The sequence below is a fragment of the Mytilus galloprovincialis genome, chromosome 2 (assembly GCF_965363235.1).
Source record: "Mytilus galloprovincialis chromosome 2, xbMytGall1.hap1.1, whole genome shotgun sequence".
Taxonomy (NCBI): domain Eukaryota; kingdom Metazoa; phylum Mollusca; class Bivalvia; order Mytilida; family Mytilidae; genus Mytilus; species Mytilus galloprovincialis.
The window spans coordinates 84,697,678-84,721,930 of NC_134839.1; the positions used below are offsets into that span (position 1 = coordinate 84,697,678).

At 32.0% G+C, this 24,253-nt stretch overlaps 1 protein-coding gene across 5 annotated transcripts in view; it reads left to right on the forward strand.

Moving 5' to 3' along the window:
• The window catches only part of LOC143064657 (uncharacterized), a 96,402-nt gene extending 73,775 nt beyond the window's left edge, over positions 1 to 22,627 (forward strand). For 4 of the 5 annotated variants that reach the window (XM_076237636.1, XM_076237638.1, XM_076237637.1 and 1 more), the window contains 2 exons: positions 2,166 to 2,291; positions 9,033 to 22,627. In XM_076237636.1, coding sequence (XP_076093751.1) covers positions 9,063 to 13,826 — 4,764 coding nt within the window. In that variant the 5' untranslated portion in view covers positions 2,166 to 2,291; positions 9,033 to 9,062 and the 3' untranslated portion in view covers positions 13,827 to 22,627. The remainder of the gene's footprint in view (positions 1 to 2,165; positions 2,292 to 9,032) is intronic. The other variant, XM_076237639.1, reaches the window with a different exon arrangement.
• Positions 22,628 to 24,253: the final 1,626 nt, after the last annotated feature.

The window sequence follows — 24,253 nt, forward strand, 5'->3', positions numbered from 1 at the left end:
AAATAATTGGCAATTAAGGAATTTTACTGGACTTCCAAGATAGACAATGTTTGCTTTTTGTACAAGAATATTTGTTTTGTACAAATATAGATTGTTTCAACTGTTTTTTTTTTGCACATTAGACTGTCCAGGACATAAAAGAACTACCATTTTGATGAAAGAAAACATTATGATTTTTATGCCCCCGCTGTAGTGAAGGGTGCCATTAAGTTTTACCCTTGTATATCCGTCCAACAATTGGTTTCTGTTCTCTTACTTTAGTTCACCTCAATTAAATGTTATGAAACTTATATACAATGCATATTACCATGTAACACAGATCAAGTTTGAATATTGGTGGCACTTGGTTTGTTCTAGAGTTATGCCTAATTAAATGGTAAAATTGCTGATATTTTTGTTTCTGTTCACTAACTTAAGTTAGCTTCAACCAAATCTTATGACACTTATACACAATGAATGCTTATTACCACAAAACTCAGATGAAGCACACATTTGGGTAGCGTCTCTTATATCGTTCTTCAGTTATGTCCCTTTATAACTTTACTTGATGTGCAAGCGGGGGCATCTTCTGTGTCCCATAGACACATTCCTCATTTAATTTGTTTCAAAAGAAAGGTGATAATTTACATAAATTGTTTTCTACATGTTTATTTTTCAAACATTAAAGAAAATTAGATAAATTTATGTTTCAACTTTTCAGACAGTGTAATTAATTTTAAATGACACCTTAATGTGCCATTTCCGGTGTATAAATCATAGCAATAATATAACCTTTTTACATTATTAAAGACTTTACCATCACACAGTTCTATTTTTTTTCATTAGTAACATTTTCACTCTTCTCTACATGACAATATTAAACATAATCATAGGCGGATCCAGGGCCCCCTTTCTTGGGAAAAATTTGGTTGCTTATATAGGGAATCACTGAAGCGTGACTGGAGAGGGCCCCCCCCCCCCCTTCTCCCCCTTACAAAAAGTTCTTGATCCGCTACTGATAATCAATAGTAATATAATTTTTCATATTGATGAGGACTGTATGGAAACACAGAATGCAGTGTTGAAGGATTGTGTGGGAATAATCTAGGCTTGTTATAAGTTTATCTGACCAGCTACGGTTTAGCTGTGACACTTGTGCTTACTTCTGTCCCAAACTTCAAAATATGTACATCAGATTTGTCCATTTATGTTAAAACCTAGATATTTATTATATATAGTTTCATTAATGTTTCAATGGCACCACTTCAAACACTTTATCCTGTTACTAGTGAACATTTCAGTGCCAAAAAAAAAAAAAAAAAAAAAAAAAAAAAAAAAAAAAAAAATTAGTTGACCTTTTTGCACTGACATCATTGGCGATCCAAAAGGGTGGGTCGGGGGGTTTCCGGGGTTGGAACCCCCCTTTTGTTTGGCCGATCAATGCATATAGTTGGAACCCCCCCTTTACTCTGGGTTGGGAACCCTCCTTTTTAAAATGGCTGGATCCGCCCCTGGTCATAATAGCCCATTTTAGTGTTATATTATTCCAATCATCTGTAACTGAGATTGATCATCTTAGCAAAAATCTAATGGAGTTGAAAAATACTAATGATTAATTTGTTCAATAAATAAATAAATAAATGGAGTGAAAAGAGTTCAAAGGATAAAAAGTACAAAATAGTTGTGTTGTGCCCAATCAAACCTCTCCCCCTAAGAATGATACAATATTTTCTGAGGTTAAAATTATAAATTTTAATGTCGCAAAAAGTATCACTTGAACGGGACTGACAGACCTGACTAGCAGGGCCATTCATTTTTAACAAACATTTTTCCTCACATTTTTCACACCTTGAAAATTATGCCATATACTTCTTGTTAAAAGATGACAAAGTTCAATTTAAACAATATTTCAAAACTATTTCAAGAAGTTGCACATATTTATGTATTTAATTGTAAAAAACAAATCTTTTAAATTGTACAAGAACTAATTTCAGGACTTTTTTTAAATGTTTTTTAAATTTATAGTGTAATTTTGAAGGTGTTTACCACTTTTGACCTGAGACTGTGTTGATGTGTTAGTTAGTTAATGAGTTAGTCTGATAACAGTTTTATGGGATTTAAACACTATACATCATTTCACCTTTTGTTTTATTAGCTGTCAGTTTGTTTTCTCTTTACTTTTTTAGACATCAAGAATTAACAACTTTACATCAAGTCATGAACATTGGTACTCCTTATAAAGTACTAAATAGAAATAAAGATGAGACTTTGATTTATCGTGCAGTTCAATGGAATAGTTTGTCATTTGTTTGGTATGTATGAATTAATATGGCTGCAACACAAAGGTCCTGAGAACCAGGCCATATAGTTTTATTCTTATTCGTCATTCCTTCGTTCAGGCATTCAACGATGAACAGTTAAACTGACTTTTTTTCTAAACACCTTCAAAAGTAGAGCTTATTTTTAGTATGCGAGTCTTCCATGATGAGTAACAGATAGATTTGGTTCTGCTCTACTGATATTTTCTGACATAATTGACTTTGGACTATGAAAATCTCATGAAGATATCAGCTATGGGGGCTTTCAGTTGAACGTCTCATAGTTTGTTTCGACTCTAATTTTAGTTTGCATCAACCAAATGTTATGAAACTTATACACAATGCTTATTACTACAAAAAACAGATCAGTTTTGAACTTTGATGGCATCACTTTAACCATTCTAGAGATATGCCCCTTTACAAATGAAAAATTTGCTGACTTTAAGTATTTTCATGAGTATGATGTGTGTAAATCAAGTTTACGTTTGGTACTGCTCTTCTGTTTTTTGTTGAGCAATGGGCTTTAAACTTTGAATATTTTGTGACAATAACAGTTATAAGGACTTTTTCTAAAGGTTTTCACATATTAAGCTGATTTTTGGTATGCGAGTCTACAATTATGAGTAAATAATCCTAAAACCGGCTTCAAGCTTTTTTGTGAGTGGGGCTCTTTCATATCGATCTGACACATGTATTATTCTTTTTCGTCAGTCAGTAAATGATCATTCTTTACATTGAGTTTATTGTTTGTTTCTTTTGTGTCACCTTGATAATAGCCTGTTTAAGATAAATTATTTTATAAAAAAAAGAAAAATATACATTGAACTTCCATTAACCTTGATTTGTAAAAACTCCTGAAACATTGTTTGGTTTTTTTTTTTTTAAATCAAATGTTTTTCATATTTATTTTTTTACTGTTTAATTTCTATCTTTCAACTATAAAGCCTAGTAGAAATAAAAGATAAAAGGTATACAGATAAAGTTTCCATATTGTTTGAAATAGAAGAACTATTTATTCATGCTAGTTTTTATACAACCGCAAAAAGTAAAAAAATTTTGGTCATATATTGGTATCATGTTGTTGTCGTCGTCGTCGTCAGCTTCATCCGAAACAGATGGTTTCCGGATTATAACTAAGTATAAGTTAATAGAAATCAATAAAATTTGAACACAATGTTTATAACCACAAAAGGAAGGTCGGGATTGATTTTGGAGTTTATGGTCCCTAAGGTTTAAGAATAAGGGGCCCAAAACAACCATTAATCTAGTTTCAGGAAAATAAGTTGTGTATAAGTATTTCAATTGCTCTGAAATTGTACCACAATGTTAAATACCATAAGTAGAAGATTGGGATTTATTTTAAGGGTTATGGGGAAAACAGTCTAGGAATAAAGAGTCAAAAACAAGCACTTTTGTAGTTTCAAGAAAATAACTTGTGTAAAAGTGTATGACTCTTTCTGAAACTATACCACAAAGATTCCATACTACCAAGTGATGGTTAGGATTGACTTTGGGGGGTTATGGCTCAAACCACATATGAATTCGGGGCAAAAAAGGGGAAAAACAAGGGTTATTTTTTCTGGTTAAAGAACAGTTGAGACATTTTGAAAGCAGTGTAAGGGAGGTAATCCAAAAGTAATGTTTGAACTGCTTTACACTGCTTTAAAAAATGTGTATTGGAAATTTGCCAATAACTGCAGTATTAATAAACTCCATTGAAAATTTGCCAATAACTTTAGTATAATAAATTCCATTGGAAATTTGCCAATAACTTACTTAAGTATAATTGGAAATAAATGTTAATAGTTTTAGCATAGTTGGAAAAGTATAAGTAAATATAAATCTTTGAAATTTAAGCACAAGGTTTGAACCACAAAAGGAAGGTTGGGATTGATTTTGGGGGTTATGGTCCCTTTGGATTAGGAATAAGGGGTATAAAATGGACCCAGATAAGCATTTTTCTAGTGTCCAGACAATAACTTGTGGAACAGGTATAGAATTGCCTAAAATTGTATCACAAGATTCCACACCACAAAAGGATGGTTAGGATTGGAGTTGTGGAGTTATGACTCAATCTGTTTCAGAATTAGGGGGAAAACAAGGGTTTCCTGGTAAATTGGCAATTACTTTAGCTTTGTTTCTTTATGTTGGTACTCTTTGCTAGTTCTAGTATGAAATATTTTAAAGTGTTTCTAGAAACATCAAATACTATGATTTAAATACATATAATAATTAAGAAATTATGATTGTCTTGAGATCATTAGCTGTAAATTTATTTTTAGAAATTACAATTAATTAGTATTAATTTTAACTATGACTGTATGTCATTTTATATTTTAATATTGTATGACTTATTTTGATGAGTAGTTATTGTTGCAAACTCCATTAGAAATTTGAATTGAGATTATTTTGGAAATAAGGGATTGGGTAGGTGAAACAAAAATAAGGGGGTTACAATTTTTCTCATTTCAGATTACAGAAATTAAAACAGCATAGTGTATTACTCAAAAGTAAAAAAAAAAATGTTAAGTTCTTAGACCACATTCACTCTGTGTCAGAAACCTATGTTGTGTCAACTATTTAATCACAATCCAAATTCATTGCTGTATCAAGCTTGAATATAGTGTCCATACTCTCCTCAACTGTTCAGGGTTCGACATCTGCGGTTGTATAAAGCTGCGTCCTGCTGGGAGCATCTGGTTAACATTAGGAACTTTCTGACATGAGCAACTCAGAGAAAATAAATTAGATCTTTTTCTGTATTCTGACATCTGATTGTTTAATTTAATAAAGACACAAAAACATTTTTTCTGCAAAGTAATATACCTTTATTTCTATAAAATTGGGTCACAAAATATTGGCTGAAAAATTATTAAAAAAAAATTATGCAGCACTTTCCCCAGGAAATGTATACTTTCAGCCCAACAATTTTATTTATCTTACCTCCTATACATTTCCAGGAATATAATTGGTCAAAAGCATCCGCGTGCAAACCGTGTATATTTGATATTAGGTTAATAGGGAGGCGGGGCTTATCTCATACACAGTTAGAAGTGGAGTTATGTCCCTTTATATTCCACATTAGGTAAGAAGGGGGCGGGGCTTATTTCATACACGGTTAGTAATGGTGTTATGTCCCTTTGTAAAAACAAAACAAACGGTACTGAGAAAAAAAAACAGAAAGTTCCAACAGACGAAGAAATTGATGATTAAGATTGAAAAAAATTCATAAAACACATTTACTGACCCCATATATACTGTATTAGGTCACTAGCACACTTTATAACTAATAATCCAAGACCATAACAGGAGGGAATGAAGAAAAAATATGTGAAATCAAATTTATAAGTGCTTTCACACCTACAGATATCATTTCCTAAGAAATTTATGTTATATTATATTAAAAAGGTTCACATCACTGTCATGACTGTAGTTATATAAATCATTTCTTTGACTGAGAATGGCTGTCTTTACTTTTATAAAGTTTCTCAAGACAATAGATTGGTAACAATAAGAGATAATTTTAGAACGACTGATTTTAATAATAATGAAGACTGTGATTCTGAAAATATGCTCTTTTGTGTCTTCTAGACAGTTCATGGTAAATTTATAAGGATAAACCAGACAAAATGAACCAGTATTGTCTAATTTGATAAAAAAGAAGCTTTTGTAAGATCAATGATTTATCAAATGAATAGGTTGTGAAAACAGGGTTTGATAAAAGAGTTGACATGTGTCTAAAAAATTTGATGGAAAGTCTACTAATTAAGTATGCATGTGAAGAAGTATTACTGATAGTCAATTGGTCTGAGAACACCGTTATTTCATAGTGCATTTCTTTTATATTATAAATAAAAATTAAAAAAAATCGTGCCTGCTCTTTGTCAATGGTATTTTGAAAGTGTGGTGTACTACTTTTAATTTTAAAATTGTATCACAATTATAGAAAACTTCAACATAGTTTTGATTCAGGCAAACATAATTGATACAAACAAACAAATATGGCTAACCGTGTTTCCTCCTTAAAATATAAGTATTGTTGTTGTTATTATGTTAAGGTAGATTTATGGTATACTGCCATCTTGGATTGTACAATCAGAGTAAAAAATCGGTCTAGTTATTTGCCCAAATCAGCAAATTTGGAAACAGATTTGCAATTAAATGGTTAGACTGTTTATTTATTTAAAGAAAACTTGTTGATTTATTGTATTATTCAAGATATTTTAACAAATATCAACCTTTTTGGTTTTTAAAATCATTTTTGTCGAGCCTTCGACTTTAGTCGAAAAAGCGAGACTAAGCGATCCTACATTCCGTCGTCGTCGTCGTCGTCGGCGGCGGCGTCCACAAATATTCACTCTGTGGTTAAAGTTTTTGAAATTTTAATAACTTTCTTAAACTATACTGAATTTCTACCAAACTTGGACAGAAGCTTGTTTATGATCATAAGAAAGTATCCAGAAGTAAATTTTGTAAAAATAAAATTCCATTTTTTCCGTATTTTACTTATAAATGGACTTAGTTTTTCTGCGAGGAAACATTACATTCACTCTGTGGTTAAAGTTTTTAAAATTTTGATAACTTTCATAAACTATCCTTGATATGTACCAAACTAGGATAGAAGCTTGTTTATGATCATAAGATAGTATCAAGAAGAAAATGTTGTGAAAATAAATTTCCACTTTTCCGTATTTTACTTATAAATGGACTTAGTTTTTCTGCGAGGAAACATTACATTCACTCTGTGGTTAAAGTTTTTAAAATTTTAATAACTTTCATAAACTATCCTTGATTTGTACCAAACTTGGACAGAAGCTTGTTTATGATCATAAGATAGTATCAAGAAGAAAATTTTGTAAAAATAAATTTCCACTTTTCCGTAGTTTACTTATAAATGGACTTAGTTTTTTTGCCAGAAACAAAACATTCACTCTGTGGTTTAAGTTTATAAAATTTTTATAATGTTCTTAAACTATCCTGGATTTCTACCAAACTTAGACAAAAGCTTATTTCTGATCATAAGATATTATTCAGAAGTAAATTTTGTAAAAAAAAAAAATTCACTTTTTCCGTATTTTACTTATAAATGGACTTAGTTTTTCTTCCAGTTAACATTACATACAGTCTGCAGTTAAAGTTTATAAAACATTTATTAGATTCATAAACTATCCTGGATTTTTTTTACCAAACTTGGAAGCTTCTTTCAATCAAAAGACAGTATCGTGAGGGAAATTTTTATTGATGTTTTTCCTCATTTTTGTTGAGTCTGCGATTAACAGAAAAAGTAGGCGAGACACCGGGTTCCGTGGAACCCTTACGAATTTTTTTTCAAATAAGCCATTTAAGGGGAGAAAACTCTTTTAGTACAAAATTTATACTGGGCTAATAGGGAAATTTTTTATTTTTACTTGTGGCAAGAAAACAAGTTCGGTGACACCATGTTTTCTTTTTATTTTCTTAAAACATATTATGAAACCCATCTCCTCACAATTTATTTCAAAATTCTATCGCATAGAATTTTTTTTATGCACTCTTATGTGTTTTTTTCATGAACAAACTAACCCAATTTAGGCAATTTTCAATGACTTATAGCTTGAAAAATAGCACAGTGACCCATACTTTTTATTATATTTTTGAAAAAAGCATAGTAAAATCTTCTTTTTGGCAAATTATAAGAAAATTCTGTCTCAAAAAACATTTACTTATGATCTACCTAAAGGCAAGCATAGTGTTGTAACGAACAAACATAGTTTTGTTACAGGCAAACATTGCTTTGTTACGCTATACAGACAAACATGGTTTTGATACGCTTTACAGTGTACAGGCAAACATGGTTTTGTTATGTTTTAACAGTGTATAGGCAAACATGGTTTTGTTGTGTTTTAAAAGTGTACAGGCAACACACATTGGTTTGTTCTGTTTTAGAAGTGTACAGACAAACATTGTTTGTTATGTTTTATCAGTGTACAGGCAAACATAGTTTTGTTATGTACAAACACAGTAATGTTAAGGGTAAACATATTTTGTTAAAGGCAAACTTAGTTTTAAAGTAATTAGTTAGTTTAAAACAATGTTGAAATTAAATAACTATAGTCTTCTGTACTCATTGCATTCAATAAAAGATAAAGGGACAATGAGGTTTCAAAATTGAAATTTATTGTTATATACTATGACTATGAAATAGAGAGTATGTTAATACCAGACAGCGAAGGAAATATCAACAACATGAGCAACTTCAAAGCAATCAAATGCATAGAACGTAAAAAAGTGTACAAATATTGAAATGAAAATGATAGATAGAATATTGTTCACTATATGAATAGTTACATATTGGGGTAGAGAACAAGTTAAGCAATCAATCGAAACAATGTGGCACTCCCCAAATACTGTGCCTCAGATTCAACATTAACTTTCTGACTATGTGTGACTACATCTGACACAACCTCAACACCTCATCACCACTTAAATATACTGCCTGCTGTAAAGGAGATTCAAGATAACCATACTTCTATACTGTAGTCAGTCCATCCAGTCCCACTCAAAAATCAGCAATTTAAAGCAAAATATACAACATAAAAACACTAAAAGAGACTCTTAATTGTATCTAATAAAAATGTATTATTTCCATCTGTTTCTACATCAGTTAAATATGTTACCTATTAATGATCAGATGTTTCTTTTTTAAGACCAAAGTGCCAACACATTTTGAAAATTGATTATTTTTATATGTTTCAGACGTTTGGGTCAACACCATTCTGTAGCCTAATGGGACAACAGATGTCAGTTGATGACCAGGATGAGGGATTCAAAAATATTATAAGTCGTATGCTACAGGAAGCAGATGAAGAAAATGATTCGGCAAAAGTGAATTCTGGGAAGAAAAGTAATGAAAAGTTTATTATAGATTCAGATGTAGGACTTGATAATAAAGTGAAAGTGAATAATTCTGAGCAAAGCACAACAAATGAACAAAAGGAAAAGGATAAAACTGAGCTAATTGATACTATAACTGGTACTGAGCTCACAGATGACGTTTATAAAAAATCTCATCTAGAGCCTAATGATGATCTATTCGAAAAATCACATGCTGATTTCAGGGAAAATAAAAACCTAGGTATGAGTGTTTCATCAGAATTTAGAAAGTCTACTGAAAATGCTCAATCGCCAAATTTTCAAAATCTTAAACAAGAGCAAGAGACAGATGTGAGTGCATGTTTGGAAAAGGACCAGGTCAAAGTTACTAAAGAGAAGGAAAGTATATCTGCTACTGGTAAGAAATCTGCCACTTGCACCGAAATGACAAACGAAAAACTGAAAGAAATTACTGCAAAACATAATGCAAAGGATAAACCTAAAAGTTTAGAGACTGTATTTTTAAAGGATAGAATTGACAATTTAATTACGAGTTGTTTGTCATCCAAAAATTATGAATCTGATATAGAAGGGAAAAATAAATCAGTAGTGGATTCCAATCAAACATCATTACAGTTAATTAAACAAGAAAATAGAGATACATTTGATAGTAGTACAAGTCATTCACTATCAAGTAGAAGTGAAGAAGTCATCAAAATTGTACATGATAATAATACAAATTTAGTACAGTCACAAAACTGTAAAACTGGAAATCTTGAACAGGTGCAAAATTTAGAAAATCAAAACAATTTGAAAATGGAAATAAATACACAAGGAGTATCAAAACAAAAGGAAGGGAATCGTGAGACAACAACATTTCAAACTCTAATTGAAAAAGTTTTAGATAATTCATTACAAAAAACTAAATCAGTTGATTCTGGTCCAAATTCCAATGGGTGTAAACAGGTGTCAGAAAATGTTAGACAGATACCTGACAATAGAATTCCTAACAGAAATCATCTTCATACAATCAAAAATGAAATACGAAATGAACTATTGGTCAAAGACACTAGTGATAAACCAAGAACTGAGTCAAAACCACCAGATGATATGTCAATCAATAAAAGTAAAGTAGTTTATTTAAAGGATCATATAGAAAAGGTTCTAGAAAAGAGTTTTCAAAATTCCTCAAAGAGGGACAATGAAGAAGTAAGAGTACAGGATCGAACACCATCTAAACAACCAGATGAACGTTTCCAACATAAAGAAAATGATCTACGGACAATACATAGGGAACGTAGTCAAAGCTTAGTAGGTGAACCTGTAAGGCATTACAGGGACAGAAGTCATAGTTTTAGTGCTCAAGAGGCAAGTATAGAAATGAAATGTCATAAATCTTTAGAGGCTTATGATTTAGAACATTTGGGTCCTCCTAAATTGATAAAAGTGTCGGATATATATCCTGATGTCAACAGAGATCAAAGTCGTTATCTTCAGCCCCCTAGAATAGATACATTTGATGGAAATAGTCGTGGATCATTTAAAAGTGCAATGTCACCAGGAGGAAGTTATTCCAGATCACCATTAGATCAATCACCTGTATCTCCATATTACAATCATAGTCCAAATTCATGGCATGGACATTCACCAAGAGAACATGTAATGCCTTCAAATTTATCACCTAAACAAAATGTGCCATCCCCTGGTTACCAGTCAGCACGATATCCTGTTTCTCCTGGATATCCACCTTCAAGATACAGCAATGGACCACAGACTTCGCAGAAACCAATAAGTAATAGGGGATTTCAGCAGCCTTATCCACAAGCTGTTCCAGGCTATCTTACCAATTCACCTGATAGTCGAACAAATTACCAGACAGGCAACCAGCAGATTTCACCTAATGCTCAACAACATATGAATCGAAACTATCCTCAACATTTCTCGACACGACCAGTAGTCAGTGGTTCACAAAATTTTCACTCAAATGAACTTCATTCCAAGCACCAAATGTCTCCAGGTCAACCATACCAACAATCTTCACCACGACAACTGCCGTATCCATCCAATCATCCACAGATGTCACCATCGCCTCACGTTCCATATTCAAATGAGAGTACTCAGCAAATGCCAAGGGTAATGATGCCATCACCACAACATTATCCAACACATTCTGATCATAATCAAATTTACCCACCAACATCAAACATGCATCATGTTAGACAAACGCATCCAGGTTATTCTCCAATGAATAATAGAAATAATGGTGCAGGTTATGTGGACACACCAATGAGAAATGCTCAAATAAGTCAGGTAGCTCCTAGAATGGCAGGTCCAATGCATCGATCTCCTCAGTATAATGTAGAAGGACATAATAGAAATCCATCAGTTTCATCTGCTATGGCTCTGGGTCCAGTGCCACCCCAACATTACTTTAAACAGCAATCCCAGAAACCACCACAGCTTTTTCCATCATCTCCCCCAATTCCATCTGTTCGTGAATTTCACCCTAATAGAACTGTATTTCAGACTCCGCCACATGCAGCAGTTCGACCAGAAACTAAATATAGGCAGCCTGAAGCAGTAGAAATACCGCCAAGGATTCAAAGTCGTTCTGAAGAAAAAGTAAATAGACAGCCCCGTCATGAGCATGCATTAGACTTCTCAGTAAATAGAGAAGATTCTAATGTTGATCAAGACTTGCAGCCCTTAGACTTAACATGTAAAGTCAAAACTAAACCGAAAGAAGTCCCAGTAACTCGACCAGCAAGTAAATGTTATTCTGGTTTTGAGTATCTTGTTAAAGGACAGTTTGAGAAGGGTGTATTTGAGGAGAACTCTGGTTCTCATCCACATAAACAAGCTGTTAGTTCACAATACTCTTCACAAACTCAGGTTGCATATCCTAATTATGAAGCTCAAAACAGAACAGGAAACATGCTCAGACCATCTGAATGTGGTACGGGTAGTCGTAGTTACAGTCAGATGCCAGTACAACAGTCTTTACAAGGTCAAAATGATGGTACTACATATAGACCAAATTCTCGTGTACAAGTAACTATGTCACCTCAGACATCAAGTCTAAATGATGAAATGATATCAGCTGACAATTGCATTAAAGTTCAAAGTCCAATAAATCAGTCAGTTCATCTACCGCAAGATCCGAAAAAAGGACCAAATGTTTCCAGGCATGAACCAATACAAAATATTCTTGGCAGTCATTCCCCGACAGATATCTTGTATTTGATTTGTCGTTTATGTGGTCAAACTTATGGTAGTCCATATGGATTCAGAAAACATTTCAGAAACCAACATGGATTTGAACCACGAGCTGAGCATACAATTGTTCAAACAATATCTGAAACCAAAACTGCAAAAACTGCTTTGCTTTCACCATCACCAAACCAACAAGCCATATTGGTTGCACAGCACCCAAATACTTTGTCTACGAGTTCTGTGGATGAAAACAAAATCAGTGTTGCTGAAAATCCCAGGGCTCTCAGTCATACTAAGACCATGAGAGTCCCAGTCAATCAGGAAGAGCAAAGTCATACAGAAACTGTAGCTATTGTAAAAGAAGAAAACATGGAATATATGTCGTCAGATGGTGCATGTGATATCCAGAAAATGGAGTCTGATGGGGGAAACAGGAAATATCTTGAATGCCATGAATGTGGGCAGACTTTTCAATTGAACGATTTTGGTGCATACAAGCGCCACTGCAGACAACATGGACATCCAAAAATAAACAATCCATTTGATCCTAGTTTTACTTCTGAACAACAGAATATGAATTCTGGAGAAGATATCAAAAGTAAGAATGATTCTAGGGGGGACATCTCAAATGTGTGTAAAGAATGTAATATACCGTTTGCCTCCTCGGACTTTTTAAAGGAGCACATGAATTCAATACATCCTGAATTAACAATTTATTCTTGTTTAACATGCAGCGATAAGTTTTTAGATGAAGCTGCATATCAAAATCATATAAAAAGTCATATAGAAACCAAGGATATAAATGAAGTTTCTATGAAAAAAAGGCTTATTGGAGATTTTCAGAAAGGGCAATTTGAAAGTAAACAAGAGGAGATAATATCTTCAACAAGTGTTACTAAAAGTGCAGCCGACTCAATGGTCATTACAGCTAGTCCTGACAGCAGTTCAGACATGATAAAGAAAACATTATCTGTTGTTGATAGCCAGACGGGACCTCTTACTCCAAATGTACAATCACAATCTGATAAACAGTCAAATGAATCAGATTCTAATTTGGATATTAAAATGGAGATTTCACACCAGAACAGTTGTGATTCAGCGACACAGAAAATAGATGATAGTGATAGTGATACTCTTTACCTTCATAAAAAGTTTGGTTCAAAACGAAAATTTATAACAAGTTTAAATAATGATGTTATTGAACCAAAAGTATTTAGAAAGGATAAAAGTCCTGGGAATACAAGAAGTCCTAGTGTATTGTCAACAAATAGCTGTGATTCAGAACAGCCAGATACTAAATCAGAATCGGATCAAGAATCTAATATATCTTGTTTAAATATGGATGGTATGGATGATTCAAAAGTAGGTAAATGTTCTGGTAAGACTGAAGCTAGGCACCAATTGCCATTTGTATGGGACCGAGTAACTCGCAGTCAAGTTGGAAGAAAACCAGCAAAGAATTGAAGACGTTTTGATATTGATAATTATTGTGTCATACATGTTAATGAAGTCATTTGTTATATAAATGGCAAACATTTTAATATCAGATATTGTCAACCTTTTTTTCTCAATTTTTATACATATATTTCAAAATGGCCAATGAATCCAATACATAAGGCTTCTAATAATTGATTCTAAGAATTTTGAAGACCTATAATATATGGTCAAATGGTCAGTTTTAAAATTGATTTGTAAAAAGATATACATTTTAATAAAAGAATTTCTTTTCAAACTTAACATTGAAAAGCTTGAACATATTGAAATTTTTCAAAGATAAATTATAAAAAAATACTTTATGAATATTAAAATTTCTTTTACTCGCTCTGTCTACAGAGCCAATGTTAAGCTATTGCCATCACTTGACATCTGTCGTCTATTGTTAATATAGATACAGGGGAATGGTCAAACCATAGGTCCCCATTCAAATGCATTGATCCTCAAAAAAAAAAATGGGGGTTCCAACCCTCTGGATCTGCCACTGAGATACAATATGAATGCTACAGGCTCTTGTCGGTTTTATTTCTGAGAGGAAAGTCAAATATTGGAAGGGAGTTAACAATTGAAGGTAAATTAGTGAATCTTTGGAATTAAGTTCATTTGCTCATTTCAATTAAGACTGCTGTTGTCCATGTTGTACCTCAGTCAGTTGATTGTTAATTTAAAGTGCCAATAGGAAATCAGATTTATATAGATTTTAGATAATATTTTGGTGCTTAATGTTTACTTTGATAAACAAAAACTACTGTAAATTCTGAAATTTTAGATGTATGTATTATTGTGAAAATTGCATCTGGATATGTTACAAAAGAATTATAAATGCATTTAAATTTTGATAACATTATTCATATGCAAAATGAACTGAAATTATAATTATCAAAACTCACGTTTTTGCCAATTCAGGCATTGTCAACAATCTCAATAATAATTGCAGACAGAAATTTCAAAATTTACATGCAGTGCATGTTTAATTTAGAAGATAAATCAATGTTTATTTTAAAATTCAAAGAACGGTTATGTTATATTTTCTATCCAAAATGTGAGATGCTAAAAAATAACATTAGAAAAATTTGAATTTATATTGTCTAGAATTCTAGATAGTAACAACAGAATGCATTAGATTCAGGACAACATATTAAATCAACAATTGTCTTTTTAAATGTGAAAGTTTGTTGTGTTTCATAACAATAATTTTTTACCATGTACTGTTATCTATTTGAATGAATCAATGCATAATTTGTACATAGGCTTACATTAGATGTATGTACTCAAGGTGATATTTTGTACAACGAAAAATATGAGTGTTTAGATTAGCCTGTACCATTTGTTATGTTTGAAAGTTGTTAATGTCTTCATACTAATTGTGATTATTTCATAGTTCTGGGAAATGTATTTGAAGTGAAAGAACTTCAATTTTATGCCTACATTTTAGGCCATGGACTAAATTATTATCTGTGGCTCCTAATTACATGTATATTTTATACTTTTATGCTTTGTTTTTTTTAATTTCAAGATTTTTATTATTTGATGTGAAGCTTTTATGTAGGTAAGTTTGTGTTAATCCTTAAAACTTTATTAGAAACTGGCAAGTTGTAGGATTAAACGAATTTTTTTTCGAAAAATAAAATTGTCCCTGAAAAAGGTTTTAATTCTCCACCCCTTTTTATGCCCCACCTACGATAGTAGAGGGGCATTATGTTTTCTGGTCTGTGCGTCCGTTCGTTCGTCCGTCCGTCCGTCCGTCCGTCTGTCCCGCTTCAGGTTAAAGTTTTTGGTCAAGGTAGTTTTTGATGAAGTTGAAGTCCAATCAACTTGAAACTTAGTATACATGTGCCCTATGATATGATCTTTCTAATTTAAATGCCAAATTAGAGTTTTGACCCCAATTTTACGGTTCACTGAACATAGAAAATGATAGTGCAAATTTCAGGTTAAAGTTTTTGGCTTCAGGTTAAAGTTTTTGGTCAAGGTAGTTTTTGATGAAGTTGAAGTCCAATCAACTTGAAACTTAGTATACATGTGCCCTATGATATGATCTTTCTAATTTAAATGCCAAATTAGAGTTTTGACCCCAATTTTACGGTTCACTGAACATAGAAAATGATAGTGCAAATTTCAGGTTAAAGTTTTTGGCTTCAGGTTAAAGTTTTTGGTCAAGGTAGTTTTTGATGAAGTTGAAGTCCAATCAACTTGAAACTTAGTATACATGTGCCCTATGATATGATCTTTCTAATTTAAATGCCAAATTAGAGTTTTGACCCCAATTTTACGGTTCACTGAACATAGAAAATGATAGTGCAAATTTCAGGTTAAAGTTTTTGGTCAAGGTAGTTTTTGATAAAGTAGAAGTCCAATCAACTTGAAACTTAGTATACATGTTCCCTTTGATAAGATCATTCTAATTTTAATGCCAAATTAGAGAATTTATTCCAATTTCACAGTCCTTTAAACATAGAAAATGATAGTGCGAGTGGGGCATCCGTGTACTGTGGACACATTCTTGTTGAATAATGCTGTTGGAAGACAGTGTTGAGGTGTTATTTCATAGAATAAATATATTTATACCAATGATAAGCACTTTATAAGGATGTAGACGGTGATTAATTTCTTACAGAATGAATGGTGAAAAATTGTATAACAATTTGAGCTTTCATTGATGGGGCATACTTAATTACTTTATCCGACCAACTCCTGCAGTTTCCAAACTGAAATATTTCTTTTTGTGGAATGTTTGAAGATATGAAACATATGTGCATGTTGTCAGGTTCATTAAGTTAATCAAATATGGAAATAAACCTTAACTAGATCAATAATTACCTATTTCTCTATGTACATATTCATGTAGGTGAAACATGTGTCTTACATACATATGTAGGTTACTTGCAGTGCAAAAAACAAAATACAGTTTGCCCAATTAAATTCATTGCTCAAAGGCTTTTTTATCAGGTCTATTTTTTGCATTATTATTGCTTAAACTTTAGTTTTCAAATAGTTAACTCAAAAATCTTTTCTTTGTTTTAATTGATGGTTAATGTCTGGAGTGGAATATTGTAAATATATATTCAGATCAATAGCATTTTAAGGTCATACTAGACCAACATGCCAAGTAGGATTTTTATCTACCAATTAATTTTTTGGAACAGTAAAGTTTGTTCACGTGACTAGTGATCATTATACTAACTTCTTGCCAACCAGTTTGTGTCCTGGTTATTGTTGCTTGCTTGTAATGAAAAGTAGAAACTAGTTTTTGAAGAGTCTGGTGTGTCCCAGTTGTTCTTACTTGGTATTTAGTTAAATAAGGATATTATGGTAAAGGTTGCATTAAAGTTCAATTGAATCCTGGTCACTTACTGTTAAGCTTAATTTCAGCCACCCTCCTAAAATAATTTTTTGGGAGTAGACTGAACATACTTAGTGCAGTGAGGTGAACATGAATACGATCCTATCCATGTCAAGTATGTGTGTGTTATTTATACCAGGTCATATTTTGTTCAGATAACAATTTACATGTAAGGTGGAAGAATACTACTATTATGGACCAAGGAAGATAACTCAATTTATAAATATTTTCTAACTACTATTTCACCATACACAATAAAGACAAGATTAAAACCACATTTTAGTAGTATCTGCTGTTGCTATATTCATATCTGAGCTAAAAGAAGCCGGAGTAAAAAGTTTTTGCTATAGCTTTTTTTTTAATACTGTTTTATTAAGCACTATGGAACCACTGTCATTTTTTCCAATACAATATATAGTTAAAATTATCTTCTTGCATTTCATTAATCAGATGGTTTCTAAACACTTACTAATTTTACGTTCTGTAAAGTGGGAAATTTTTTGGAGGAGATTATTTTTCTTAGTTAATGATTTAGAGAGAAAAAAATGGAGAAAATATCACCTTGCCTAAATTTTTATCCTCTTAGAAAGATTAGAAACAGGAAAAGAAAAATCATGAAACTCCTGGACAAAAATCCACAATTATATGATAAGAAAAGGCTGCTTGCGTGCAATTTTTTTCTTTAAATTTGTAATGGGGTTCTAAAAAGGGTTTCTGTGCATTTATTTGAATTTAAAGGGCCAACATGGTTGAAGTGAAATTTGATCATGTTTTTTTTAATGAATGTAATATTTTGTAAAAAGCCTTTGATGACCCTGACATTAACCATAGATTTCTCCTGAGAAATACAAGCTCCTTTAAAGACTATAGTTTGGTATTGTACATTTTTTTGGTGCTATTGAATAGATAAAGCTAACAAGCATTGCTCATTTCATTGATTATAGATATATTTATATAACTTGTAATTAGCTCATATGAACCAAAGGGTTATTTTGAGGTATATATAGAATGTTATGTCATCCATTTAGTGACTTTTTATTTTCAACATCTCCATCAAAACTTTTTTAAATTGATACAAACTTTGCAGAAATAATGTATGGATGTTTCTTTATGGAAAAAAATACTTTGGTCAGCCAAAATATCATTGCTGCTAGAATTAATTTTAATTCTGATTGGTCAAGGAATAGGTCCATGAATGCATTTAGCCCTTAAAATCACAATTTGCTATACTGCAAGAAATTGGCAGTAACAGTGTTTTGTCATGTTACGGTTTTCATTTTCTCACAAATGATCATTTTGGTCAGAGCATATAGGCAATGTTTCTGAAATCCAAATCATGTATATTGTTGTGACTTTATAATGGCATGATGAAAATCACTTGTAAAATAGCTCAATTCAGGTATATCAAAATATTTGTATGTAAAATTAGTGTTATTATTTTAGGTTAAATTTTATGGATTTTCTGTACAATTTTTCACCCTGTCTTAGCCCTGCAAAACAGGCCAAAGAAAAACAAACAAAATTACCTTCTTTGTTGTAATTTTAAGTTTGCAATCTGAAAAGTCACAATTAAAATAAAAATTTACATATTTCCACATATAATACCATATTAATTGATGATTTAGAGAACATGTTCAAAATTTCTAAACCCTAAAGATCTTCTGAGATACAAGGTTATGCCTCATTGGTTGGTTTGAACCCAATGAGAACTCAAGATTTTTCTCATATTCTGTAAAGCTTAAGTATCAAACTTTCTCAGAAAAATGTAAAGTAAAGTGAAATGATTCATGCTAACCTTTAAATTTAACAAAACTACTAGTAAGTGCTAATCCTACTCTAAAATAGAATTTTTCTATGTATAAACTATCAAAGAACTAGGCAATAACAGCCTATTTAAGATTTGATATTCTGAACAGTGTGCATGCAAGTTCCAAACATTACTACAGAGTTACTGATATAGGCCCTCTTTACTCTTTACTTTATATTTCATATTGCCTTAGCAATGACATAACATTCAAATTTGAAAATTATGGCACTATTTATCTTTTGCACGAGGTGAAACAATTTGTTAAATACTGGGTTAGGCCGTATGTGTTTCATTTAATGTAAATGTATTTTAGGCCAATCAATGTTTGTAATTTTTATACGACCGCAAAAATTTTAATTTTTCGTCGTATATTGCTATCACGTTGGTGTCGTCGTCGTCCAAATACTTTTAGTTTTCGCACTCTTACTTTAGTAAAAGTGAATAGAAATCAATGAAATTTTAACACAAGGTTTATGACCACAAAAGGAAGGTTGGGATTGATTTTGGGAGTTTTGGTCCCAACATTTTAGGAATTAGGGGCCAAAAAGGGCCCAAATAAGCATTTTCTTGGTTTTCACACTATAACTTTAGTTTAAGTGAATAGAAATCTATGAAATTTTGACACAAGGTTTATGACCACAAAAGGAAGGTTGGGATTGATTTTGGGAGTTTTGGTTCCTACAGTTTAGGAATAAGGGGCCAAAAAAGGGCCCAAATAAGCATTATTCTTGTTTTTGCACAATAACTTTAGTATAAGTAAATAGAAATCTATGAAATTTAAACACAAGGTTTATGACCATAAAGTGAAGATTGGGTTTGATTTTGGGAGTTTTGGTCCCAACAGTTTAGGAATAAGGGGCCCAAAGGGTCCAAAATTGAACTTTGTTTGATTTCATCAAAAATTGAATAATTGGGGTTCTTTGATATGCCGAATCTAACTGTGTATGTAGATTCTTAATTTTTGGTCCCATTTTCAAAGTGGTCTACATTAAGGTCCAAAGGGTCCAAAATTAAACTTAGTTTGATTTTAACAAAAATTGAATCCTTGGGGTTCTTTGATATGCTGAATCTAAAAATGTACTCAGATTTTTTATTATTGGCCCAGTTTTCAAGTTGGACCAAATCGGGGTCCAAAATTAAACTTTGTTTGATTTCATCAAAAATTGAATAATTGGGGTTCTTTGATATGCCAAATCTAACTGTGTATGTAGATACTTAATTTTTGGTCCCATTATCAAATTGGTCTACATTAAAGTCCAAAGGGTCCAAAATTAAGTTTGATTTTAACAAAAATTGAATTCTTGGGCTTTTTTGATATGCTGAATCTAAACATGTACTTAGATTTTTGATTATGGGCCCAGTTTTCAAGTTGGTTCAAATCAGGATCCAAAATTATTATATTAAGTTTTGTGCAATAGCAAGAAATTTTCAATTGCACAGTATTCACCAATAGCAAGAAATCTTCAATTGCACAGTATTGTGCAATAGCAAAAAATTTTCAATTGCACAGTATTGCGCAATAGCAAGAAATCTTCAATTGCACAGTATTGTGCAATAGCAAATATTTTCAATTACTCAGTATTGCACAATAGCAAGAAATATCTAATTGCAATTTCAATTGGAGTTATCTTTCTTTGTCCAGAATAGTAGTTGAATCAACTTAAATCTTTGTTTTATACAATACAGATATATAATTAATATTTCAATTGGAGTTATCTTTCTTTGTCCAGAATAGTAGTTGAATCAACTTAAATCATTGTTTTATACAATATACAATGTATATTCACTTTTTCTACCAACTGATAAATTAAAACAATCTTTACCATTTAGTGATAACAAGCACTTTATTTTACATTTTAATATTTTATGATGTATTTAAATGAGTAGTTATTGTTGCAAACTCCATTAGAAATTTGAATTGAGATCAGTTTTGGAAACAGGGAAAGGGGGATGTGAAAACAAATGGGGGTGGGGGGTTAAATTTTTCTCATTTCAGATTTCATAAATAAAAAGAAAATTTCTTCAAACATTTTTTTGAGAGGATTAATATTCAACAGCATAGTGAATTGCTCAAAGGCAAAAAAAATATTTTAAGTTCATTAGACCACATTCATTCTGTGTCAACTATTTAATCACAATCCAAATTTAGAGCTGAATCCCGCTTGAATGTTGTGTCCATACTTGCCCCAACCGTTCAGGGTTCAACCTCTGCGGTCGTATAAAGCTGCGCCCTGCGGAGCATCTGGTTTTAAGTGGAAGAACTTTAAAAAGTAGTTCTGATTATAATTTTAAGTAACTTTAATCTATGGGCTTAATCATTACTTCATATTAGGACCAAAAGGATATTAATGGCATATATATGACTGTTTAAACTGGAAGAATAGAAACTGGGATGTTTGATGGTTTTATGATGTTGTGTGTTTTAGATTTATTCATTCTTGTTAGACAAGACAACATTGAAGCAGATTGTTTCTTTATGTTAGACTATTGTAATTTGGTTGTACAAAAAAAAATCAGTAAGAAGATACTCAAATTAGGTTTTAGAGTAAATAGTGCACTCAGTGCTATCAAATTATTTTCCTGTACTCATTGGCTGGTAGGTTAATTTTTTAACTGCCTTTTTAACAGCTTAATCTTACAATTCAAAGATTTGATTGTTTCTTCAATTATTGTTTAAGTCAATTATATTTGCTCTTTTTTCTTGAGATGATTAAGATAATATTTTTTTAATTTATTACATATTTCACTAATTTAACAATGGTTTTGTCTCAAGAAGAGACAATCCTCATAGGTCTATCCAGTGATTGGGTTGTCTTCAAGGGAGACAATCCTCACAGGTCTATCCAGTGATTGGGTTATCCGCAAGGGAGACAATCCTCATAGGTCTACCCAGTGATTGGGTTATCCTTCATAAATGAATTAAAGCAACTGGAACTTTTCCTAATATAACATGTAAATATGCTTTTGGACTGGTATAGCTACACGTAGTACTGTAACAGTTAAACATTTTGTACTTCAAAACATGATCAAGTCAGTTCTCCTTTTTTACTTGATTTGTACACGTATAAGTGTACACTACTTATGCTGTTAAATTAATACAGAAAGTAGAAAACATTTTCTGTCTTCTGCTTGGTAAGATCATTTTCATTGATGCAATGATTACTTGTTTTACTTATTTACGAATTGGAATTGATACATGCAGAGTGTTTTTGTATTTGAAACTGTTTATCCACTAGTCAAATTTAATTTACTCAGATTCTGCCTAGCAGAACATCCATGCAAATTAATTTTCAATAATTGAAACATTTTCTTGAAATTAATTTTAGTATTAGTAGCTAAAAATCTATTTTTGCTTGTTTAACAAGCTTTGAAGTATATGTTGAGATGAATCATACACAGTTATTCTGAAATCCATAGAGTAGTGCTTATCATAGATCCTTATGCTAGTTCATATAGGATCAACCGTCCATCATGATCACATTTATCATAATCATGATTATGAGTGCTTAAAGCCAATTTTTATTGTACATTGTTGTATGTTGTTTTGCTTGCCAAAGGCAAACTGTTGACTTGTTGGACAATTGATATTTGATGCAATAAAATTGTTTGTATATTATAAAAGTTTTGTTTAGTTACAAACTATCATGGACGTACATTAGTTATGATTCCTTGACTATATTAAAGGAGATGTGGTAGGATTGCCAATGGAACAACCAATCTTTGACAAATTTAAGACAATTTCAACCAAACTGACCAGAAAAGTTGAAACAGGATCACCACTCTATGAAACACCAAGAACCTTCTAAATTTACATATAAACAAGATGACCACTATATAAAACACATAAAACCTTCCTATTTCAAATTATAAGCAGGATGACCAGTTGACCACTATATGAAACACCAAGAACCTTCAAAATTCACATATCAACAGATGACCACTATACAAAACACCTAAAGCCTGCCCAGTTCATGTACCAAAAGGATGACCACTATATTTAACACATAAAACCTGCCCATTGCACATACCAACAGGATGACCACTATATAAACACATAAAATATGCTCCATTCTAATACAAACAGCATGGCAACTATATAAAACACATAAAACCTGCCCAGTTAACATACCAACAGGATGACCACCTTAAACCTGCCCAGTTCATGTACCAAAAGGATGACCACTATATTAAACACACAAAACCTGCCCATTGCACATACCAACAGGATGACCACTATATTAACACATAAAATCTGCTCCATTCTAATACAAACAGCATGGCAACTATATAAAACACATAAAACCTGCCCAGTTCACATACCAACAGGATGACCACAATATAAACACATAAAATCTGCCCATTACACATACCAACAGGATGACCACAATATAAACACATAAAACCTGCCCATTACACATACCAACAGGATGACCACTATATAAATACACAAAACCTGCCCAGTTCACATACCAACAGGATGACCACAATATAAACACATAAAACCTGCCCATTACACATACCAACAGGATGACCACTATATAAATACACAAAACCTGCTCAGTTCACATACCAACAGGATGACCACAATATAAACACACCAAACCTGCCCATTACACATACCAACAGGATGACCACTATATAAATACACAAAACCTGCCCATTACACATACCAACAGGATGACCACTATATAAATACACAAAACCTGCCCAGTTCACATACAAACAGGATGACCATTATATAAAACACATAAAACCTTCCCAGTTCACAGTGACGTGTACCAACAGAATGAACACTACATAAAATATCTTAAAACCTGTATTGTAACAATTACAACAGGTATAACTACACATTCATTTATAGAAAGACAATTTTGTTTAAGTATGAAGACTGTTGATCAGATTGATCTTAGTTTTTTCTTTCTGTTGATATATTTCAGAGATCATTTTACAAAGATCAGATTATATAACCATCTTAAAAGACAGACTTATCTTCAAAGAAACATGTAGATTACATGATGGTCATCAACTTAAGAATCTTTTTTATATCTTGCTTGCGATGACATAGGAATGCGACAGGGATTACTATCCAATGCTGGTAGTAGCGACTGTGATAGATGTAACCTAAAAATTTAAATAAAACTTTATTCTCTTGAACTTAAGGAAGAGGACTGGGATGCTACTTACCTTTTATGTAGATGCCTCATGTTACAAAGTTCCTGTCTGTCAGATGTCCATTATCCTCAACCT